The sequence below is a fragment of the Acomys russatus genome, chromosome 26 (assembly GCF_903995435.1).
Source record: "Acomys russatus chromosome 26, mAcoRus1.1, whole genome shotgun sequence".
NCBI lineage: Eukaryota > Metazoa > Chordata > Mammalia > Rodentia > Muridae > Acomys > Acomys russatus.
Genome location: NC_067162.1, coordinates 41,356,036 through 41,376,995, shown reverse-complemented (window position 1 = coordinate 41,376,995; position 20,960 = coordinate 41,356,036). Strand labels below are relative to the sequence as shown.

Sequence of the window (20,960 nt, the reverse complement as noted above, 5' to 3'; positions counted from 1 at the left end):
AAAATCTAAGTTAAGGCTTCATGTCTGTTCTGCAACTCACATTCACAGGCAACTGTGACCAAAACCACCGTTTAGCTCCTGGGCTGCGTTCATCTGCTGAGTGTGTTAATTAGCCCATTACCGAGTCTTGCATCGGCTGAATGGGACACAATAGCAGCCATACCACCAATTAATGAATCATCAGTCCCTTCAGGTTTTAATGTGAGGGCTCAGCTTTTGGTAGCATAAGCATATACCACAAGGGGGGGGGGGGGGGCAGGAAGGTTCCCCAGGCTGTGCTCACTCTGATTTGCCTCAGAGTTGGGCAGCAACTATGAATCCATTATCTCGTTAACACAGGGAGCTCCCAAGGCATGCTTGGCCACGCTCTCCCCTCAGAATGTACAAACTATTCTTAATTGTTGAAGTAATTGGTCTCTTTTCTCTTTAAAGGATATGTCACAACGGCATCTAGACTAGCACGCTTTAGATGGATCTATGCTAGACTTGCTGGTCTCAAGGCACACATAATATGTTTGCTAGACTAAAGCGCTTCCTTCAAGGAAGGGATGGGGATGGACGGAAGGAAAGACTTTGTAGGCCATGCTGCTCATGTCAGAATTACAAAGTGCAGAGTACTAATGGGGGGCTGGGCAGAAATATCTTTTCCTCACTCCATTCTTCCCTTCTTAATTCTTAGAGGGTCTGTGGGTACATTATGGGAAGCACTTGGGTACCCCCCACGCTCTACTGTGGAGCAGAATGTTTGCAAGTGTGACAAGTGTGACAATGAGAAGTATGTATTTGCACACAACTTCCCCAGACCCCAAAATATTCAGAAGAAATGGTTTGCTTTTGCTTGCAATGAGATCATTGTTAGCTGGTATCCTCCAGGTAGCTATTAGGGTGGGGACAAGTCTCAGGACAGACCAAGGCATAATTAATGATGGAAAGGCTGGGATGTTTTCAGCTTCACCCCTACCCTCCCAATGCAGCGGGAAATGTGGCACTCGCGGCCACGTGGCTTACCAATGGTAACAACTGAAGCAACTCTACCCACACAACGTGGCAGCCATTAACCCTAGAAGCCTAAACATGCAGATTCTTGCTGGGTGCTATGCCTACAGAGGGCATGGAAGTCCTGTGTCCCTTTCTCACCCACTCGACTTTTGCAGTAACAGTATCCCTGAGTTCTGTAAGCCTCTCTGTAAAGTTAACTGAGCCCAAAGAGTGGGAGTCACAGGTACCCCAACATATAGAAAGTTAGAAGCCCTGGGCTGCAGACAGAAGTAACTGCCCTTAGCCACTGTGTGCTCACAGCTGCCTGCCTGCTGCCGTGTGGCAGTCCCACAGAAGCCCTCTTGATCAGTGCTAGCGAGAGAGCAGAGGGAAGCTTTTCCCCAAAGCAGGATAAGCCCGAGATGAACAAAATGGCAGGGTTCCACGTGCCCGTCTCCACAGTTTGAATGCTTCACTCTTACTATTTACACCAAGTGCTTGCCTTTCTCACACTGGCCAGTAAGTTCAGAACGAGAAAAGAATGGTACGCACAGCTGACACAGCAGCGGCTCAGGAGAGAAGGGACAACAGAGACTATGTAAAAGCTCTCAGACAAGCTAAGGGGAGTGGTGGCTTCCCTTGGTGTTTCCCAGTCAGAAGGGACGTGACAAGGCAAGGCGATCGCAGCTCAGGAGTCAGTGGTCACACTAGCGCTGTACTTGGCTACAGCAGTCGCAAGGCTTGTGCCCTCCTACCTGGCAAGCTTGGCTTCAGCTAAATGGCTCTAAGCTTTACAGTGTGAAATGCTGTTTTTAAGGTAGAAAGAAAAGCTACACAGGGGCAAACATATGCGACATTGAAACGTTTTAGATCAACACCTTACACTTTATAATACACTCACATTTGTACACCAGTCTTGTGTTCACAAGTACAAAACGCCAAGAACTGCAGACTCTAAATAGCTGCCCCACCAGCTACATCCCCCGTCGGCGCCGCTCGCCGTCCTTTCCCCATGTTCTAAACCCACGAAGTGGGGTCGGGGAGCCTGGCTGTACCTTCAGAAGCTGGAGACAGCGTGCAGCTCTGCGCATGTCTGGGTTTCCACAGAGCTGAACTGGGACTCCATTGTATTCCAGGCCAAATCGGCAAGAAGGAAGTCATCCATTGCCGTCTGGGTCTCATTGCTGGTGAGGAACGAGTTCCCCAGGGGCTCGAGGCCATGGCTCATGGTCTGCGTCTCTGTGCTGCTCAACTGGACCTTGCCCTCCAGGGCAGGCGCATGTCGAGCTGCGGTGGCGCCGTCCGTTTGGGTCTCGGTGTCGGAAGAGTCAGTGCTTATGGAGAAGCTGGAGTGCTTGAGGATGCTGCCCAGGGCCAGGCGAGGACTACTGTCTAAGAAGAAGTTCAGGTCTGTCTGGGTTTGCGTGTCAAACATCTCAAGGCCTAGGAAGCTCGAACCTCCCCTGAACCCGTAGTGCTGCGCGGCGGGGTCTGTGAGGAAGAAGTCAGTCTGCGTCTCGATGTCCAGGGACTCCAAGGCCGGCTCAGTGCTCACGGTGCAGAGTTCACTCTCTTCAGTCTGAGTCTGGATATTTGAGGCTGAGAGAAACTCTTCAATATCAAAATCGATCCCGGAATTCTGGGCTGAGCTTGAAGGGAGCTGGGCATCTGACCCGGGGTTTGGGTCAGACAAAAGACTCCGGTTATCCAGAGCTTGACCAGGCAGATTACTTGACAAGATATTTTCTAAGTCACTCAGTAAATCCATGGTTTGGGTCTGATTATCTGTCATGGTCTGTGAAGGAAGCATGCTGTTCTGGGCACTGAAGTTTAACATGGGTGCAGACTTTTCAATGACTTGGCTTAATATCTTAGGGTCATTCTGAGGTAACAGGCCGTGAGCCACTGTCTCGGTGACTAAACTGTTGCTCATGATGTTGTCTGTGGGAATGCTGTACGACGGATGGACACTTTCAAAAATGTCCCCACACAGGCCAGTGTGGCTCACCTGCACTGGATCACCTGTGGGATTTTGCAGCCTGCCGGTTTGGGTTTCTCTGGAGATCCCACCTGGCTGGAAACAGGAGTCTATAAATGCATCCGTCTGAGCGGCTATGGAGGAAGTGGCCTTAGAGCTGGGCACCAATGTCTGGGTGTGGACACTGATGGGAAGGGACACTTGAGAATCAAATGACAGGTCAGTCTGAGAACACGATGACACGGAGGAATCAGGGCTAAGCCACTGAGCAGAAGGTATCACGTTGGGTGAGGCGTAGGACAGATCCGTCTGCACGTTGATTGAGGAAATGCTGCTCTTCTGGCACGCACTCCCTAGTTCTTGTAAAGGACTACACAGAGTTCTACCCAAGTTCACTTGAACACCTGTACTGATCGGCTCAACAATAGGACTGACAATTTTTGAGAGAGGTAGGCTCTCCTTCAGAGAACAGGCCTCTGCATCAAGGCTGAGGATCAGGGTTCCTACGGACAAGGGAACTAAGTGCACAGCACCTGCTGCAGAACCCTGATCCACACCGAACACCACAGGCTGGGCCAAGGACTCCGCTGCAGGCACCAGGACAGGCACAGGCGAAAACTGCATGACTGGAAGTTTGACCAGAGCCACCTTGGGCTTTGGTAAAAGCAACTTCTGGGGGCACCTGGGAGGAGGTGGGACGCTCTGCTTTTTGGCGTGGGAGCCGCACGAGTCTTCAAATGACGCTGCTAGCTTTACTTCTGCAGCCTCTAGTTCATGAGCGTCTTGGTGAAGGGCTGGTTGATCGCTCAGTGGCTCAATTTTACTGGACAACTTTTGGCTTTGCAGGTAGCTTTCCATTTTCCTTTTTTTACTAGGAGGGTCTCTGGAAACAGTGACAAAGCAAAAGTAAAACCAATTTAAAATTAAAACTTAAAAGGAAAAAGATTTATTTTAAAAAGTCATTTATGTGCATGGGTGCGTCTCTGTGGTAGTCATGTGTCCATGGCCACAAAGGCTGGAAATGGGTATTAGATTCCCTGGAGCTGGAGCTATGGGTGGTTGAGAGCAGCCTGACACCGCTGAGCCATCTCTCCAGCCCCTGGAATGGAGCTTTCACCGACTACGCTGCTGTGTCTTCCTTCATTGCTCATCAGTGCCAGCTCCTACATGAGAGGTGGGGTCCAGCCAGTGGCAACCCGTCTCTTTGGCATCTCGGAGTTAGGCCTGCACTCGGAAACACATTCTCACTCCCTCTCTCCAGGGACTTATTCTAGCTCTGGCCTTAGCTTTTGGGACCTCTCCTACCTCTGCCTCCTAAGAGATTTCAGGCATGTGAGAAATACACTCCATCCTCAATGTGCAGTTTTAAAACTTTTTTACAAAAAATTATATTTCCTTATTCTGTGTGCTATGTGTGTCACAGCTCACCTGGTGTGTACATGTGTGTCACAGCTCACCCGGTGTGTACATGTGTGTCACAGCTCACCAGTGTGTGGCAGCCAGAACACCTCAGAGGCATCAGTTCTCTCCTTCTACCTTGTGGGTCCTGAGGCTTAGACTTCGGTCATCAAGGTTGAAGGCAGAAAGAGCCTTTAGCCACTGAGCCATCTTGCTGGCCCCTTAACTTAGATCTTTTAAATCAGAACTTAAAATCAAGAAGCTTATAAGTATCATACCTACAGCAGAAAGCCATTACACCAAACATAAATTTGTTTCTTTTAAAATGAAGTTTAAAACTGAGCTTGTAATTATAATCCTAGCTAGACAGGAGGCAGGAAGTTTAAGAGTAGCCTAAGCTACAGAGTGAGTTCATGGCTGCTGTCAAAAAGGAAGAACGTAGCTTTTTTGCCAAGATGGCGCTGAAAGCTAAGAAGGAAGTTCCTGCCTCTCCCAAAGCTGAAGTCAAAGCTAAGGCCTTGAAAGCTAAGAAGGCGTACTGAAAGGCGTCCACAGCCACAAAAAGAAGAAGATCCGCACGTCACCCATGGTCTGGCAGCCCAAGACCCTGCAGCTCCAGAGGCAGCCAAAGACCCTCGAAAGAACGCACCCAGGAGAAACAAGCATGACCACTATGGCACCATCAAGTTCCTCCCGGCCACTGCGTCAGCCATGAAGAAGATAGAGGACAACAACACACTAGTGGTCATTGTGGATGTCTAGGCCAACAAGCACCAGGTCAAACAGGCTGTGAAGAAACTCTACGACACTGATGTGGCCCTGTTAAGGCCTGACGGAGAAGGAGGCGTGTGTTCAGCTGGCTCCTGATTGTGATGCCCTGGATGTTGCCAGCACGACTGGGATCATCTAGACTGAGTCTAGATATACACTTTTTTTTTTTACCATACCAAAAATAAAAATAAAAATAGAAAGTAAAATGAGGACTGGATGCAACTCTATGCATGAGGCCCCAGATTCAATCCTCAGCACCACAGAGTGCAAGTAAACAGACAGAATGAAACCCTGAGTCCTGACATAACTTTTAGCTCTCCGCAATTTGTTTCTCTAGAGAGAAGATGCTGAAAGTTGCAGTTTTCAAGTGGGAATAGAAAGGGAGCATTAGGGACCGTATGCTGGAGAGGTGGCTCAGTGGTTACAAGCACTTGCTGCTTTTCCAGAAGAACAGCACCCACACTGGACAGCTCACAACTGCCTCTAACACCAGCTCCAGGGGGTCCAATGCCCTCTTCTGGCCTCTGCAGGAACCTTCATACATGTCTCATTTACACACACTGACATACACATAAACATATAAGTAAAAATAAAAACCTTAAAAAAAAAAAGTACCTGGGTCAGCATCTCAGGATGTTCTGGGCACTGTAGCAGGGGGACACACCTGTAACCCCAGCACCTGGGCGGCTGCAGCATGGGGACACACCTGTAACCCCAGGACCTGGGCGGCTACAGCATGGGGACACACCTGTAACCCCAGGACTTGGGCGGCTACAGCATGGGGACACACCTGTAACCATTAGGCCCAGCCTCAAACACAAGAGTGAAAGGATCCTGGCCCAGGGGGCTCTTCCACTATTCTAGAAGCATCCTCTTCAGAGTCACAGATGCTTTCTCCCTGTTCCTTTTGCCCCCTATGTGGCTGGTTCCCCAGGAAGTCCCATTTCTAACTGATCACAGCCACTCAACATCATTAGTCTGTGCGTTACCTGTGTTCTGCAGGGATCTCATGGCCAGTTCGGTAGATATGAGACTGCAGTGCGGTTCTGCTGGCATAGGGACAGCCACACGTACACTGGAAGGTCTTGCCGCAATCCTCCTCGTGTCTTTTCAGGTCCCACTCGGTGCCATAGGAATTGCTGCATTTACTGCATTTGTGCTTCTTTTCTGCATGCATTTTCATAAAGTGCTGCAAAGAACACAGTTGGGGTTAAGAGACAGCATCACATTAAGATCCACCCACACACCCAGCTTCCCAACCATCAGCAGGTACAGCATTTGCAAGCAGACAGACTTCAGTTTAACATATGCTTCTCCTTATGCACAGTGGGCAGGCTGCCTTGGAACCAGCCCGTGTGTTCAGACTCTCAACTACACTTTAAGTGCTGTGGGCAAGAATATACAGTGTGTTGGCTAGTTCTATGTCAACTTGACACAAGCTACAGTTATCTGAAAGGAGGGAGCCTCAGTTGAGAAAATGCCTGCATGAGCTCTGGATGTAGAGCATTTTCTTATTAGGGATTGAGAGGGAGGGCCCAGCCCGCTGTGGGCAGGGCTGTGCCTCGGCTTGTGGTCCTGGGTTCTATAAGAAAGCAGGCTGAGCAGAGACCATGATGAGCAAGCCAGTAAGCAGCCTCTGCATCAGCCCCTGCCTGTAGGTTCCTGCTCTGAGTTCCTGTCTTGACTTCCTTCAATGATGGATTATGATGTGGAAGTGTGAGCCGCATGAATAAACCAATAAACCCTTGCTTCCCCAGCTTGCTTCCCTGGTCATGGTGTTACGTCACAGAAACAACCACCCTGACTAACAAACAGAGTCTCTGCAGTGTCTCCCCAGAACTGCAGGAACCGTTTGACTGGATCTGTGTGCATGCATGTGAACATGAGCTCGGGGTCTGTGGGGCCAGAAGAGAGGTCAGATTTCCGTGGGGTTTCAGGCGGCGTTGAGCCACCTCTCTAGCTAAATCCCGACCTCCTCACAAGACAGCAGCCTCTTGCTGCTCTGAAAGCTCCTTCTCCCTGGGAGAGCATTGGCTCTGTGTCTCACCTTTGCCCTCAGAGGTAGATTTACCCAGGGGTCTGCGTACAAATGGTCTAATTCTTGGCTAGATTGTTTGTTTCTTTCTCTACAAACCTGGGCTGGAATATGCCTCAACATACACCCAGACTGACTGAGAAATGGTTGTCAGGGGCCTGGCCAGCAGCTCCCACAGAACTCACATTCGGATGCCTGGTTATGCTTGCCCAGCAGGTGGAGCACATGCAGAGTTTATGCCCTTGTGCTGGTTTGATGACTTAGCTATATAAATACTGGGTCCCCCACTGGACTGGTGATGATGTCTGGCTAAGTTTAGGAGGTGTGGCCTTGTGGCACTGGGGACAGACTTGGAGGTTTCAAAGCCACATGCCATTCCTAATTTGCTTCCTCTGCTTCCTAAGACACGAGCATTCAGCTTTTGCTCCAGCCACTATGCCTGCTGCCTGCTGATACGCTTCCCGCTGTGGTGGACTCTCACCCCTCTGGAACTGTATGCCAAATCAACGCTTCCTTCTATAAGCTCCTTAGTCATGGTGTCTTTATTTATTTATTTTAAGAAGATTTACTTATGTGCATGAATATTTCAAAACCACGCATGTGCAGTTCCTACAGAGGACAGAAGAAGAGTGTGGGGTTTCCTAGAACTGCAGCTAAGGACAGCTGTGAGCTGCCACGTGGGTGCTGAGAACTGAACCTGAGTCCTCTGGAAGAGCAAACAATGCTCTTAACCACGGAGCGTCTCTCAGGCATACTTGTGGTGTTTTATCATGGTCACAGGAAAGTAATTAACACATATACCTTAGAAAAAGTATAGTAAGTGACATACCTGTTTCACCAGAGAAAACTGAGAAAAAGGTCTGTCAGGACCTCGAGGACAGCCTTTGATTGGACAGCAGTAGAATTTCGGCACAGTTTTCAAATCTTTTCTTATTGTTGGATTTACTATGCCATCCTGTGGAAGTAAAATCCAGAAATTAAAATCTTTTCTTTCTTTCTTTCTTTTTTTTTAAAGACAGGGTCTCTTGATGTAGTCCTGGCTAGCCTGAAACTCACTATGTAGACCAGGCTGGCCTCAAAATCAGAGGCCCACCTGGAATTAAAGGTGTGCACTCCCACACCTGCTTGTCTTACAAAACGTACCACAACAGGCTGGTGGTAGAAATAAAAGAAACACACATCTCTCTATCTGTCCAGTCAGCTTGTCTGCAAGTAGAAGCGCTCACCTTCTACCAGGCTTTACCTTGCTCCTGCTTGTTATCCTCATCCAGATGTTTGGTCTGAGTCTCTCAGAAAACTCCTGTGAGTAGGACCTGGGCTTCTTTGAAAACACCGTGGCTTTCCATTTTTTACTGTGTGTGTTAGTCCTCACACATAGTGAAAATGCGCATGCATGCTGTGCAAGTGTATAGAAGTCAGGGATCAACATCAGCTGTCTTCCTAGATCAGTCTTCATTTTTTTACTTTAAAAATTATGTTTACTGGGGGGGGGATGGGAAGATACAAGCGAGGAGATAACAACTGGGATGTAATCTGAATAAATAATAATAATAATAACAACTACTATTATTAGGCTTTTCAAGACAGTGTTTTTCTATATAGCCTTGGCTGTCCTGAACTTGCTTTGTAGACCAGGCTGGCCTTGAATTCACAGCGATCCACCTTCCTCTGCCTCCTGAGTGCTGGGATTAAAGGTGTGTGCCACCACACCTGGCTCTGAATAAATTATTTTTAAAAATTATGTTTACTTGTTTATTTATGTGTGCATGTGCCACAGCACACATACAGAAGTTAGAGGACAGTTTGTAACAGTCTCTTACTCTATCACGTGGTGGTCCAGGGGGTTGCTTTGTCATCATTTGGCTTGGCAGCCTAGCACCTTGACTTGGTGGGGTGTCTCACTGGCCTGCCATCCTGTTTTTTGGAGACATGGTCCCTCACTGTGATGGCTATTCTTGGTTGTCAACTTGACTACATCTGGAATGAACTACAACCCACAAATGGAGGGCACACCTGTGAGAGATCGTTGGCTTGGGTTGGAGTGGGCGGACCCGCCCCTAGTCTGGACCTCTGAGGAAGGAAGACGGAACACCTTTAACCTGGATCTTGATATGGGCCATACCTTCTGCTGGAAGTCTGCACAGGACAGGGGAGAAGGAAGCTCTTGCTCTGCCTGCTTGCTCTCCTGGCTAGCACCTCCAGCCCTTCACTGGCATCATGGACTTCTCCAGGACTCCAGCACACACTGAAGACCTGCTGAGACACTCAGCTTTGGGGACCCAGCAACTACTGGATTCTTGGACTTTCTCTTCACAGCCAGCCATTGTTGGATTAGCTAGACTGCAGCCTGTAAGTCATCCCAGCACACCCCCTTTCTTCACAAAGAGAGATTCATGCAGTAAGTTCTTACTAGAGAATCCTGACCGCCACACTCACTGAGCCTGGAGCTCATTAACTCCACTAGGCTGGTGGCTAAGGGCTCAGGGACCTCCCTGCCTGCCTTCCCTTCCCAGAGCTAATGTAGGCATGGCCTCCAAGCTTGGATCCTCATGCTCTCATCGCATGCCCTTTATAACTGAGCCACCTCCCAGACTCTACAAAGGCTCCCCTCCCCCCGCCCGTTATACCATGGATTGACCCTAGGGCCTCACCTGTCTAGGCGAGTGCTCTACTACTGAGCTGTATCTCCAGCTGGGGCTTTCTCTGATCTGATTATCATCCCGTCACCTGCAGTAGCTGCAGTAGTAGTCTGAATGTACACACGGGCTGTTTGCAGTGCAATGAGCAGTACAATGCCTAGTGCTGCCCTACGCACTTTCTATTAACCCTTTTGTTGTTTTATATATATGGGTGCTTTGTGTGCCTGTTGCCCACTGAGGCCAGAGAGGGCATCAGAGCCCCTGGATCTGGAGTTAAGGTGGTTGTGACCTGCCATGTGGGTGCTAGAAATTGAACTCAGATATTCTTAACCACTGAGCTACCTCACAGGTCTGATAAGGTTTTGCTAAGGGCAATTTAATTTTTCCTAGCCGAGTATTTTACCATCTGCAGCTCTTCCTCCTGAACTTCCCTTTACAAGGCCTCACTAGGTAGTTCAGGCTGGCCCTGAGCTGTCCATCTACCCCAAAATGTTTGTGTTACTATGCCCAGCTTTTCAAATGGTTTATTTATTCATTTATTTATTTATTTACTTAAAAAAAAATGTGGGCCAATGAGACGGCTCCATGCATAAAGAAAGACACTCGCTGTGTAAGTCTGCTGACCTGAGTACAAGCCCAGAACCAATGAAAGGAGTGAACCATTTCCTAAAAAGTTGTCCTGTGACATCCATAAGTGAGCCATTTCCATAATAACAATAACAATAATAATATAATAACAAATAAAATGTAAGTATTCGAAGAGACATGGCTTTTAATATGTTGCTCAGGGTGGCTCTGAGACTCAAGCAAGCCTCCTCCTTCAGTCTTTGGAGGACACAGGTCTATACTTACACAATCCACCACACCAGGCTACAAGTGACGTCAACTGGGAGGGGCTTATATTTTATGTGCATTTGGGTTTTGCCTGTATGTGTGTCTATGAGAGTGTCAGATATTGGAGTTACACAGTCTTGAGCTGCCAGGTGGGTGCTGGGATTTGAACTCAGGAATGAGGCAAAGTCTCTCATGGCCTAGAACTTGCTAGCCCTGAGATTATAAGCACATGCGACTGTACCACACCAGGTATTGTACTTGCCTTCAAGGGGGGGATCAAATTCAGGTGTGTGGCCAGAGTCTCTTGGTGGCTTCAGACATAATTCTTGCCTGACACCTCCCAAGCTGGCTCTAAAGGAGGGGGTGGGTGGTGTCCTGCCTGTCTTCAGGTCATCAGAAAAGAAATGGGTGGCAGGTTCAGGTGCCAGAGGCTGCAGAACACCTAGAAATCCCATTCTTCTGGCATCCTGCTAAGAGGCACACGGGCCTGGGCCACACCCTCCTCCCTGTCTGCTGTGCACTCAGAGTGTGGGGTTAGGGTTAGGGTTAGGGTTACGGCTACATTAGGCTTCCCCTGGTTAGATGTACATGTGGCCTTGCTGACTGCCCGCTCACTGAGGGGGAAAGCAGCATTGTTTTGTTCAGATTCCATCATGTGTCTTTGTTCACTTCAGATGCAGTCGTTCCTCCGAGGTTTCTGTGCTGGCCCACTCACCAGGATCAAGTCACAGCACAGTCTAGAGCAGTGGTTCTAGCATTCCTAACAGAGTTCCTCGTGTTATGGTGACCACCCCCACCCCCCGACCGTAAGATTATTTTGTTGCTACTTCCTAACTGTAACCTTGCTACTGCTGTGAACTGTAATTTAAGTATCTTCTATACAGGATAGATGATATTTGACCCTCAAAGGGGTTGTGACCCACAGGTTGAGAACCACTGGTCTAAGTGACCACAGCTTTTGCTGAACGTTGACACCTGCTATATAATGACAACCAACAATGTCCCTCACCACCAACCTCATTCCGTTGACCAATTTATCATATGCTTTAATGGAAAACTTTTGAACTAACTTATACATCCCCTGGGGAGTACTATCAGCAAGAGGGAAAGGCTGAATGTGTTCAGTTGAAAGATGCTTCCCAATTGCTTAATTCACATGTCCACGATGGAGTTCCTTCCTGACAGTTCATCCTCAGGAGCTGTCTCTCTCATCAGCTCCCAGGCCATGTGTGCACGCATGAGTGTTCACATACCACAAACACGTGAGGGCCTGTGGAGGGCAGGAGAGGGTGTCAGAGCATCTGGAACTAGGGTTACAAGTGGTTGTGAGTGTCGATGTGGGCACTGGGGACGCAACCCCCACTGTAAGAGCAGCACTCACTCTCAGACATCGAGCCATTTCTTTAATTAATACCTTAAAATTAATTTTAAAGATGTTAAATTTTCAGCCAGATTAATATTGTGGAAACTGACCTTCAATCGCGCCACTTGTGCAGATCATTTCGAACAGCTTCCCACTGCCACCCATGGCCAGATCTCACCAGCGGGGCCCCCACCCTCTCTTGCATTACTGTTATGCCGAATGTTCTGTTTTGGTTTTTCAAGACAGGGTTTCTCTGTGTAGCCTTGGCTGTCTTAGACTCACTTTGTAGACCAGGTTGGCCTTGAACTCACAGAGATCCGTCTTCCTCTGCCTTGAGTGCTGGATTAAAGGTGTGTACTACCACGCTTGGCTTGTTGCATAAAATGGAACTCAGACTGAAATGTCCTTTACAAAGTTCTTGGGATCAGAACTGACTCTAAGATTCAAATATTTGCGTAGGCGATACTGTCTCAGTATCCCTAGGGAAGACCCTCCGCCCCCCCACGCCCCCAGATCTGTTCCCAGATCTGAAGGGCTTTGAGCTTCAGACTGGTGCTCAAAGAGTTCTGGATTTGGAGTCTGTCAGACGCTCAGCCCGTGATTTTAACTCGTCAGCCATTTCGTTTGTGTTACCCATTGGCTCTGGGGGTATTCTGAACCCAGCAAGTGCTCCCTGCAAGCTTGTGCGCTGTCCTAGATGCTCACCTGGCCCGTGAGTGCCAGAACTGTAGTTTATGTGGGGATGAGACCACAGAACTTGTGCAAGTGGATGCTAATGACCCCTCGGCCACGGCAACCACCCATCGCACGCACACTCCCTCTTTCTGGGGGCCAACTCTTTTATCATAGATGCTCACGTAGCTTTGGGGTTTCTCTCTACTTGTTCTGAGATACTTGTTCAAAGGTCAGTTGGGGAGAGGAGACAAAGGCACACTACAACAGGAGTCACAGGAGAAAGCAGTGTTTTTATCTGCTGTCCTCGACACAGCCAAGGACACTTGCCAGCTGGAGGATATGTGTTGTGTGTGACAGAAAGGAGAGTGTGTACCTTCTAGGACTACACTGCTGTGCCCTGCTTTTACTTTACTTTGTGTTCATAAGGTGCTCTACTCCCAGCCAAACACCCCCTTTCTCAGATGGAAATGTGGAGACATTTTATTTAAATACTAATAACCATTATTAATATCAAATAAATAATAATTAAATTTAAATTATAATATTCAAATGGTTTAAGAATTTGCAGAAGAGAAGGCAGTCCCAAAACAAAATGGTGGTGGTGGGGGGGCTGAGGACCTGGCTCGGTAAAAAGCACCTGCCAGCAGGAGTGAATCCCCAGGTTCCGTCCTCAGCACCACAGAACAAAACCGCCAAAGAAACAAGATTGGAAAGAATACACAAATAAAGCGGGGCGGATGGGCTGACAAGATGGCTCAGTGGCTAAGAGCACTGGCTGCTCTTGCAGAATTCAGTTCCCAGCTCACAACCATTTCTAACTCCAGCTCCAGGGGGCCCAGTACATGTCCACACTTTTGCCATGCACACATACACACAAACAAACAAAAAAAATACTTTAAAGAAGAGGAAAAGGAGGGCGGGGGGGGGTGTGTGACTGAAGAGGAGAGGCAAGAAAGACCGTGAAGATAGTGGCAGGAACTGCCTAGCACCTCGCCAACCTTGCAGAAAGCACCCAAGGAGCCCATTGAAAACGGGAAGCCAGTAATGGCCGTATAATGTGGTTCACGGAGCAGCTTGCCACAGCCTCTCTTTCCTCTCTAAGACAATGCTACTGAAAATCTACCCCTGGAAGGAGCAGCATACTGAATGCACTAAGCTGGGCTTTAAACAGATGCATGCTGCTCAAGAACAGGCCCTGTAAGTGCCCACCCGCACCCTTCACTGCCTTCAAATGCTGCTCCTGCAGCAAGGCAGAGCCTGCTTCCTCCCACTCGTCCTCTGGATCACTTAAGTGCTCACTCCAAAGCATCACTGCCCCCTCTCTCTGCTGAGCCCACCGCAGGCATGGCTGGTTGATTTCCTTTCCGGGTGTGGAGCAGACAATCTGGGAGCCCACACAACCCCAGAGGCTGCTTACAGTTCCACAGCCTTACTCACATCACCATCCTTCACGAGGGCTTAGGTATGAGGCTGGGGGAGAGATCAGAATAAAATAACCACACAACAGTAGCAGGGAGAGAATAAAGTCATCGTGGCCAGAAAGACAAGGAAAGAAATTAGAATCATTCAAGTTGCTGTAGCCAAGACAATGAAAATTCCCATTGAGTTGAAGAAAGGCAGTCAACATGGGGCTGGAGAAACGGCAAGGAGTGGTTAAAACTTTATTTTTCTTGTAGAGGACCTGAATTCAGTTCCTAGCACCCATTCAGGTCAGGTGGCTCACAACGACCTGAAACTCTAGCTCCAGGGGAGTCAATGTCCTCTCTGAACTCCTAGGGCACCTATACTTGAGTGCATATATCAACACACAGACACGCAAAACCTTAAAAAAAAACCATCTACTTAAAAAAGTCAGGCGAGCTGGGTGGTGGCAGTGGTGCAAGCCTTTAATCCCGGCACTTGGGAGGCAGAGGCAGGGGAATCGCTGTGAGTTTGAGGCCAGCCTGGTCTGCAGAGCCAATTCCAGCACAGCCAGGGCTACACAGAGAAATACTGTCTCAAAAGAAAAATAAATATAAAAATGAAATTAGAGCACGGTGGCACACACCTTTAATCTGAGCACCAAGGAGGCAGAGGCAGGGGGACTGCTCTGAGTTTGAGGACCGCCTAGTCTACAAAGTTGAGTCCAGGACAGCCAAGGCTACACAGAGAAACCATACCTCAAAAAACAAAGCAAAACAAGAAATCGGAAAATTTAAAATAAAGTCAGGCAATCAGGCAGTCTCTGAGTAGCTTTAGAGCAGGAAGCAGGTAAGCACATGTAACTAACCAATCCTGCTCCCCAAAACACATAAGGGCCTTCTGGGGACCATTTGTCCCCATGCCACACTCTTCTTCCTCACAGTATTTTGAGAAAAACACAGCCAAGACTTGAACTGAAACGCCTCCAGCTAGTGGTTAGCCTGAGGGTACGCACAGCTGCTGTGCTGAGGCCTTACCATAAAGGTATGGCTGTGTCCCACGGGCTCCTTTCCAACAGACAACAGCTGCCTAGGGGCTGAGGACCCTGAGCTTACCAAGGCAGAGGTTACAGGGAAGTGAGCTGCCTGACCGGGAAACAGCAGCCGCAGGGCTGAGGCTGTTTAAATGCTGCAGGACAGAAGCCTCCAGAGACTAGGCAGGAATCTTCTCCCAACGGTCCACCTTTCTGTTGTGCTCAATATCTGGGCTCAGGAATGGACCAGCCTGTTTACTGCTATCTCTAACTAAGAGAACCTGAGAGATGAATGATGATTCTGGAAAGAATGACTTCGCACACACTCTAGGCAAGCAAGGACACTGGCACTCCAACTTGCTCAAATCTGAGTAAAGCTCTTAAGGTTGGCATTCAAATTGGCTAGAGCAGGGCATGGCTGGTGCACACTGTAGTCCCAGCACTTGGGAGGTAGAGGCAGGAACATCCATTCCCAGTAAGTTTGAGGCTACCCTGGTCTACATAGTGTGTTTAGGCTAGCCAGGGCTACATAGACCCTGCCTGAGAACTGAACCAAACCAAACCAAACCTGTATTGGCTCAGACATGTTCCTTCTGTCACCTGTTATGGCTGCCCTCTTGTGTATTTCTGAGCTTTGGGCAGTTAAAAAAAAAAAATCAAAATCTACTGTACATCATCAAACTAGCTCTCCACAGCCAGTGGCCTCTTAATGCTTCCAAGGCATGACCAAGTTTTTTGGGGTACAGTGCTCCTAACAGTGGCTCCAGGGAAAAGAACAAATCACTTGCTAAGAAATGCAGGCCGGAGTCACTGCAGCCAACACTGAGGAAGGTTTTGGTCAGAATAGCAGCTTTGCTTCTGTGATCCGAAACATACCACCTGGGGCTGGGGATGCAGCTCTGAAGAGTGCTTGCCTAGCACCCAGGAAGTCCTGGGTTTGATCTCAATGGTGCATACCTGCAGTCTCAGCATTTGGGAGGTGGAGTTCAAGGTTATCCTCAGCAACACAGTAAGTATGAGGATAGCCTGGGCTACAACAACACATGAATTATCCTATCTGCAAGGGGACAGCACTGGTTGTTGAATGAAATCTACAAGGAAGGGAGGGGTTAGGTTGTGGAATTTTTACAGACACCTTCACTCTTCACCCACCTAAACTGAGGTGAGAGGAAACATTTCGGATGAATGAGAAAACAGCAGATTGAAGCCCAGGGTGAGTTGTACTTGTGTTGTGGAAGGGGGCGCAAACCTTTGCCCAGAATTCCCTCAGCATGCTCCTGCTGACATTTCCTGACTGACCTTTCTACGAGATCACTGCTGCCTCTTGTGCACAGCCAAGTCGCAGGTCACCCCTCAGGAACAACAGAGCTGGCCTACAGGAGGAGCAAAACCTCAGAGTTGCAGCTTGGTCAGCTCTCATGGGAAGGGCCCAAGGTGGAGTTACCTGAAGGTCAGACAGATCCTGCAAGCCTCTGAGTAATGAATGAGTCAAATCAAGTGCTTTCAGTGACTTGCGTTTTCCAACTACAGCAAGGCTGGGATGGAGATCTGACGGTGAAAGGAAGCGTCCTACTGTAAAAGCTAAGAAGCTGTGGCTTAAGAGGTCTAGCGTGGGGTCCCAACATCTGATGCTTCCCAACCTTCCAGAGACTTCCATAGGTTTGAAAGTCACCGTCCCCTTTTATGTAACACAGGGCGGTCTTGCTCAGACTACTGTAAAATTATGTGCCGACGGACCTCCTCCTAAAGATCCAAGGCAGAAACCTCCCTCCCGTCTCATTCCAGAGCAGAGTTGATCTCAGCAACCTTGTGAAACTTGTAGCTCAAGTGCCCAACCCGCAGCTGCTTTTGAATGTCCGGGTAGGACCCTCCGGCAGCTTCGTGGGCGGGGTGGAAAGCCTGTGGGGTTGCACCTGGGTGCCTCGGTGGCATCGCCCGTAGCTCATCCTCGGAACTCGGGTAAACAGGCAGCTCGCTGAGGTGGTGTGGGCACGCCACCGAGAAGCGGCTGGCCCCGGTGCGTGTGCGCGCCCCGCGCTCTCGCCGTGCACGGTCGGGCGCAGGTGGCCGGGCACCGCGCACACCCCGCACACCCCGCGTCCCCGCCGCGGCCCGCTCACCTGCAGTCGGTGGCTCTTGACTAGGTGCATGTTGAGCGCAGGACTGTTGGGCAGGATTTTGCCGCAGCCGCGCACAGTGCACAGAATATTGGTGCGCACAGCCCGGGACAGCTCGCTCACAGACGGCTGGATCAGCTCCCGGGCCGGCGGCACTGGGGCCGCGGCCTGAGCCCTGGCCAGTCGAGGTCGGCTGCTTTGCAGCCGCGACACCGACGGCCCCCACGGGCTTGAGGCGGCGGCGGCTCCCCGCGTGCTCGCCGGCATGACCGGGACACCCGGGACCGGAGCCGCAGACTCAGCCGCCGCCGCCTCCGTTGCCGCCATGGCTCCCGCACGGCCGCCAGACCCCTCTCGCTGTGCCCGCCCCCGCCGTAGCCACTTCCGGCAGGGGGCGGGGCCTCCGGGCTCATTAGCATCCGGCCGGGCGGTTGCCGCAGCGCCCCCAGCCGGCCGCGGCGAGCGCCTATCGGAGGCGCATCCAACTGCTGCCAGAACAGGTGAATTGGATGGGTTCCACGGACCCACACCCATTCTTCTGCCTAGGGACCTGAGCTTAGACAACAGCTGGATAGAAGAAAAAAAGGATGCTTTTGGGTTTAACTTTTTCTTGGTTGTTGTCTTATAATTAGGAATGTTTTATTCTGTACACCATTTGCCTAGCATGCTTAAGGATTTGATGAGCCGCACACTAAAAACAAACAAAAAACCAATTTATTTTATTTTACGACACTGGTCTCAGCTACCAGTCTGGGTAGCTCCCTAGTGCTGGGATTATGCCAGGCCTGGCTTGTGGTGTTGATGATTAAACCCATGGCTTTGTGAATGATATCGGGTACTCTGCCAGCTGAGCTGCATCCCCTGCCCCCAATAGACTAATTAATTATCTCTGAAAAGGGCAGACGTCTGAAATGGATCTACTCGCCTGAAACCAACAGCTGGTTCTTACTCAAGGCTTCAAGGACCTTGTTTTTCCCAGTTTCTAGAGGTCGCCTGGCCCATTCCTCTACCCCCAAAACAGTAATGTGGCTTGAGTCTGTCACGTTCTAAAACTGACATCTTCACTCATCACATCTCCTCTTATATATTGGCCTGGTCTGGGTATCACAGGGCCATAGCTCAACTGCAGGGTCCTTTTACCTTGGGAACATACCCAGACCCCACGGGGTAGGATGCAGTAGGCATCTCAGAGACTTGTTCAGCTGGCTGCTGGGTGGATACTCACATCAGTAGAATAAAGTTACTAATGCTGCTGGAGATGGTGGCTCACCCGTCACCACAGAACTCAGGAAACGGCGGCAGGATTGCCACGGGCTCCAGGCCAGCGAGGCTACAAGGGGAAAAGTGTCCTAAACATGGCCTGCTCCCCCAATGGTTAGAACGCCGCCTGCTTGTAAGAGCTTGGAAATGAGCTAATGCATCTGACATAAGTACCACAGTGTTTACCACTGCTCAGTAAGCAGCCGTGATTCTGAGAGATGGTGGCTTGAAAGCAAATGGCTACCACAGGACCATCAAGTATGAATGCTCGGTTCACGGTGGAACTGTTTAGAAGGATTAGGAGGCGTGGCCTTGCTGGAGGAGGCGTGTCACTGGGGCGGGGCTCTGAGGTTTCAAAAGTCCATGCCATTCCCAGTTTCCTTTCTCTGCTTCAAGCTTGTGGATGAGACGTTAAGCTCTCAGCTACTGCGCCAGCATTGTGTCTGCCTGCCAGCTGCCATGTTCCCTCCAGTGATGGTATTGGACCTTGGACTTTAATCCTCTGGAATTGTGAGGCCCCAGTTAAGTGCTTTCTTTTCTAAGTTGCTGTGGCCATTGTGTTTTGTCACAATAGGAAAGTAACTAAGACAAGGGTTCTCCCGAGGCAGCTCTTTTGACGTTGGCTTTGCAGTTCCTGCAGTGTCTGTCTATCCCCAAGCATTTGCAGATGGCCATATAATAGGTATCTAATAGGTAAGTTTGAGAAGCCCCAAACCTTGAAAAACTTCAGCAGGAGTCTCACTCCGAGGGGTTAACAGGACGTAACCTAGGATGCTACTACAGGCAGGATGGGTTTTCTTTGTTCAGTTTCCAGCTCTTCGTTTCTGCCAACCATAGCAGGGAGAGCTATGAAGCAGCCTCAGGAAGTTCACCAGCTTCTGCAGCCCCTTCAGGCACCTCGTGGGCAGAATGCCTTCTTAGTTTGTGCCATGACAACAGTCAAAGGGAGCTAGTAGGGTTGGAGGAATGGCTCAGTGGCTAAGAGCACTTACAAAGGACAGGCTTGATTCCTGGCACCCAGATGGTGGCTTACAACTATCATTAACCCCAGTTCCGGGGAATGCAATGCTTTTTTTTTTTTTTAAACTTGTGAGGCCACCAGGCATGAATGTGGTGCACACACACAGATGCAAGCAAAAACACTCATATACATAAAATAAAATCTTAAAAAAAAAAAAAAAGGTATGTGTGGAGGCAGTTAAATGTCTTTAAGCCTTAGTTAGGGCCTCTATTGTTGTGATAAAACAGCATGACCAAAAAACCAAGTTAGGGAGAAAAGGGTTTATTTGACTTAAACTTCTGTATTACTGTTGATCATGGCAGGAAGTAGGGACAGGAAGTTAGACAGGGCAGGAACCTGGAGGCTAGAGCCCATCCAGAGGCCATGGAGGGGTGCTGCTTACTGGACTGCTCACCTGCTTTCAGCTGGGCCCTCCCTCATCAACCTCTAATTTAAAAAATGTCGTATAGCCAGCTCTTATGGAGGCATTTTCTCAACTGTAGTTTCTTCCTTTCTGATAACTCTGGTTTCTGTCAAGGTGATGCAAAACTAGCCAGTACAAAACCCAACTACTCAGAGCCACTGAGGGACAAGGGAAGTTTCTGACACGTCTGATCACATTAAATCTAAAATCGTAGTTTTCATATTGGACGACCCACAGCTTGTGCACGTCACATTATAAAGCATTGCTTAGTTCTTCCGTGGCTGATTTTATGTGGTCCACTTAGCCTGGTTGGTTTTCACCCAAAGCAACTGATATGCCAGTTTGTGTTACAGCATATTTGATCACACCATGAACCCTGAGATTGTGTTGTTTACTGGAAAATCTGTTTCTGGTTCTGGTGTGGCTCAGTCCTAGCACACACTTTTAATCCAAGAGCTTTCTACTTGAATATTGTAAACAGCATTAAAGAAACTCAACCATAGGTCAAGAGGCAGAGCAAATATCCAGTTGACAGGGAGTGAACATAGGAAAAAAACCTTAGAGTAAGGAAGTGGGGAGGTTACTTAGGGAGACACACAGGAAGTAGAAGGGAGGGACATTCAGTTTCTGAGGGTGCGGAAAAGGAGTCTTCCTTTTGCCTCTGGGATGTTGGCTGAAGAGGAAGGCCAGCAGGCTGCTTTCTCTGCCTCTCTGAGCTAGCAGGCTTTCACCCCAGCATCTGGCTCCCGAGTCTTTATTGGTGAAGTCAAACAGCTGAGATTTTTGTTAAAAAAAAGTTTGCCAATATCTTTATTCAGAAATCAGTGTAACAGTGATGTTCCGTTTGAATGCCCCATGTATGGAGAAGAGATTATGAAAAGCATGTGTGCAACAGAAAAGCCATTTTATATAAACAAGTCATTAGATACGCAGCCTTGCTCAGTAGCTTAACGCACCAAGCTCTCCCCTCTGATTCTCCTGCAGGTTTTGGGGTCAGGTAGTTTCTATGATCCAGGGTGTATTAGAAATTTCACAGACACCAGAGGCTGAAACC

The 20,960-nt window shown here is 49.1% G+C and overlaps 1 protein-coding gene across 1 annotated transcript; it reads right to left on the bottom strand.

Annotated features, from left to right (window-relative positions):
• Positions 1–1,701: 1,701 nt before the first annotated feature.
• On the bottom strand, positions 1,702–17,549 carry Atmin (ATM interactor). The gene is made up of 4 exons (XM_051168712.1): positions 17,226–17,549; positions 7,990–8,115; positions 6,115–6,314; positions 1,702–3,839 (listed from the first exon to the last, which is right to left on the bottom strand). The coding sequence occupies exons 1-4, from the start codon at positions 17,547–17,549 to the stop codon at positions 2,036–2,038; spliced, it is 2,454 nt and encodes an 817-aa protein (XP_051024669.1). The 3' UTR covers positions 1,702–2,035.
• Positions 17,550–20,960: the final 3,411 nt, after the last annotated feature.

Bases quoted from the DNA above. Each gene is read 5' to 3' on its own strand.
- Atmin (XM_051168712.1), bottom strand. From the start codon at position 17,549: ATGGCGGCAACGGAGGCGGCGGCGGCTGAGTCTGCGGCTCCGGTCCCG. The intron at 8,116-17,225 runs GTGAGCGGGCCG...TTACTTCCACAG, and splicing joins TCAAGAGCCACCGACTGCAG to GATGGCATAGTAAATCCAAC. The intron at 6,315-7,989 runs GTATGTCACTTA...TGTTCTTTGCAG, and splicing joins AGTTTTCTCTGGTGAAACAG to CACTTTATGAAAATGCATGC.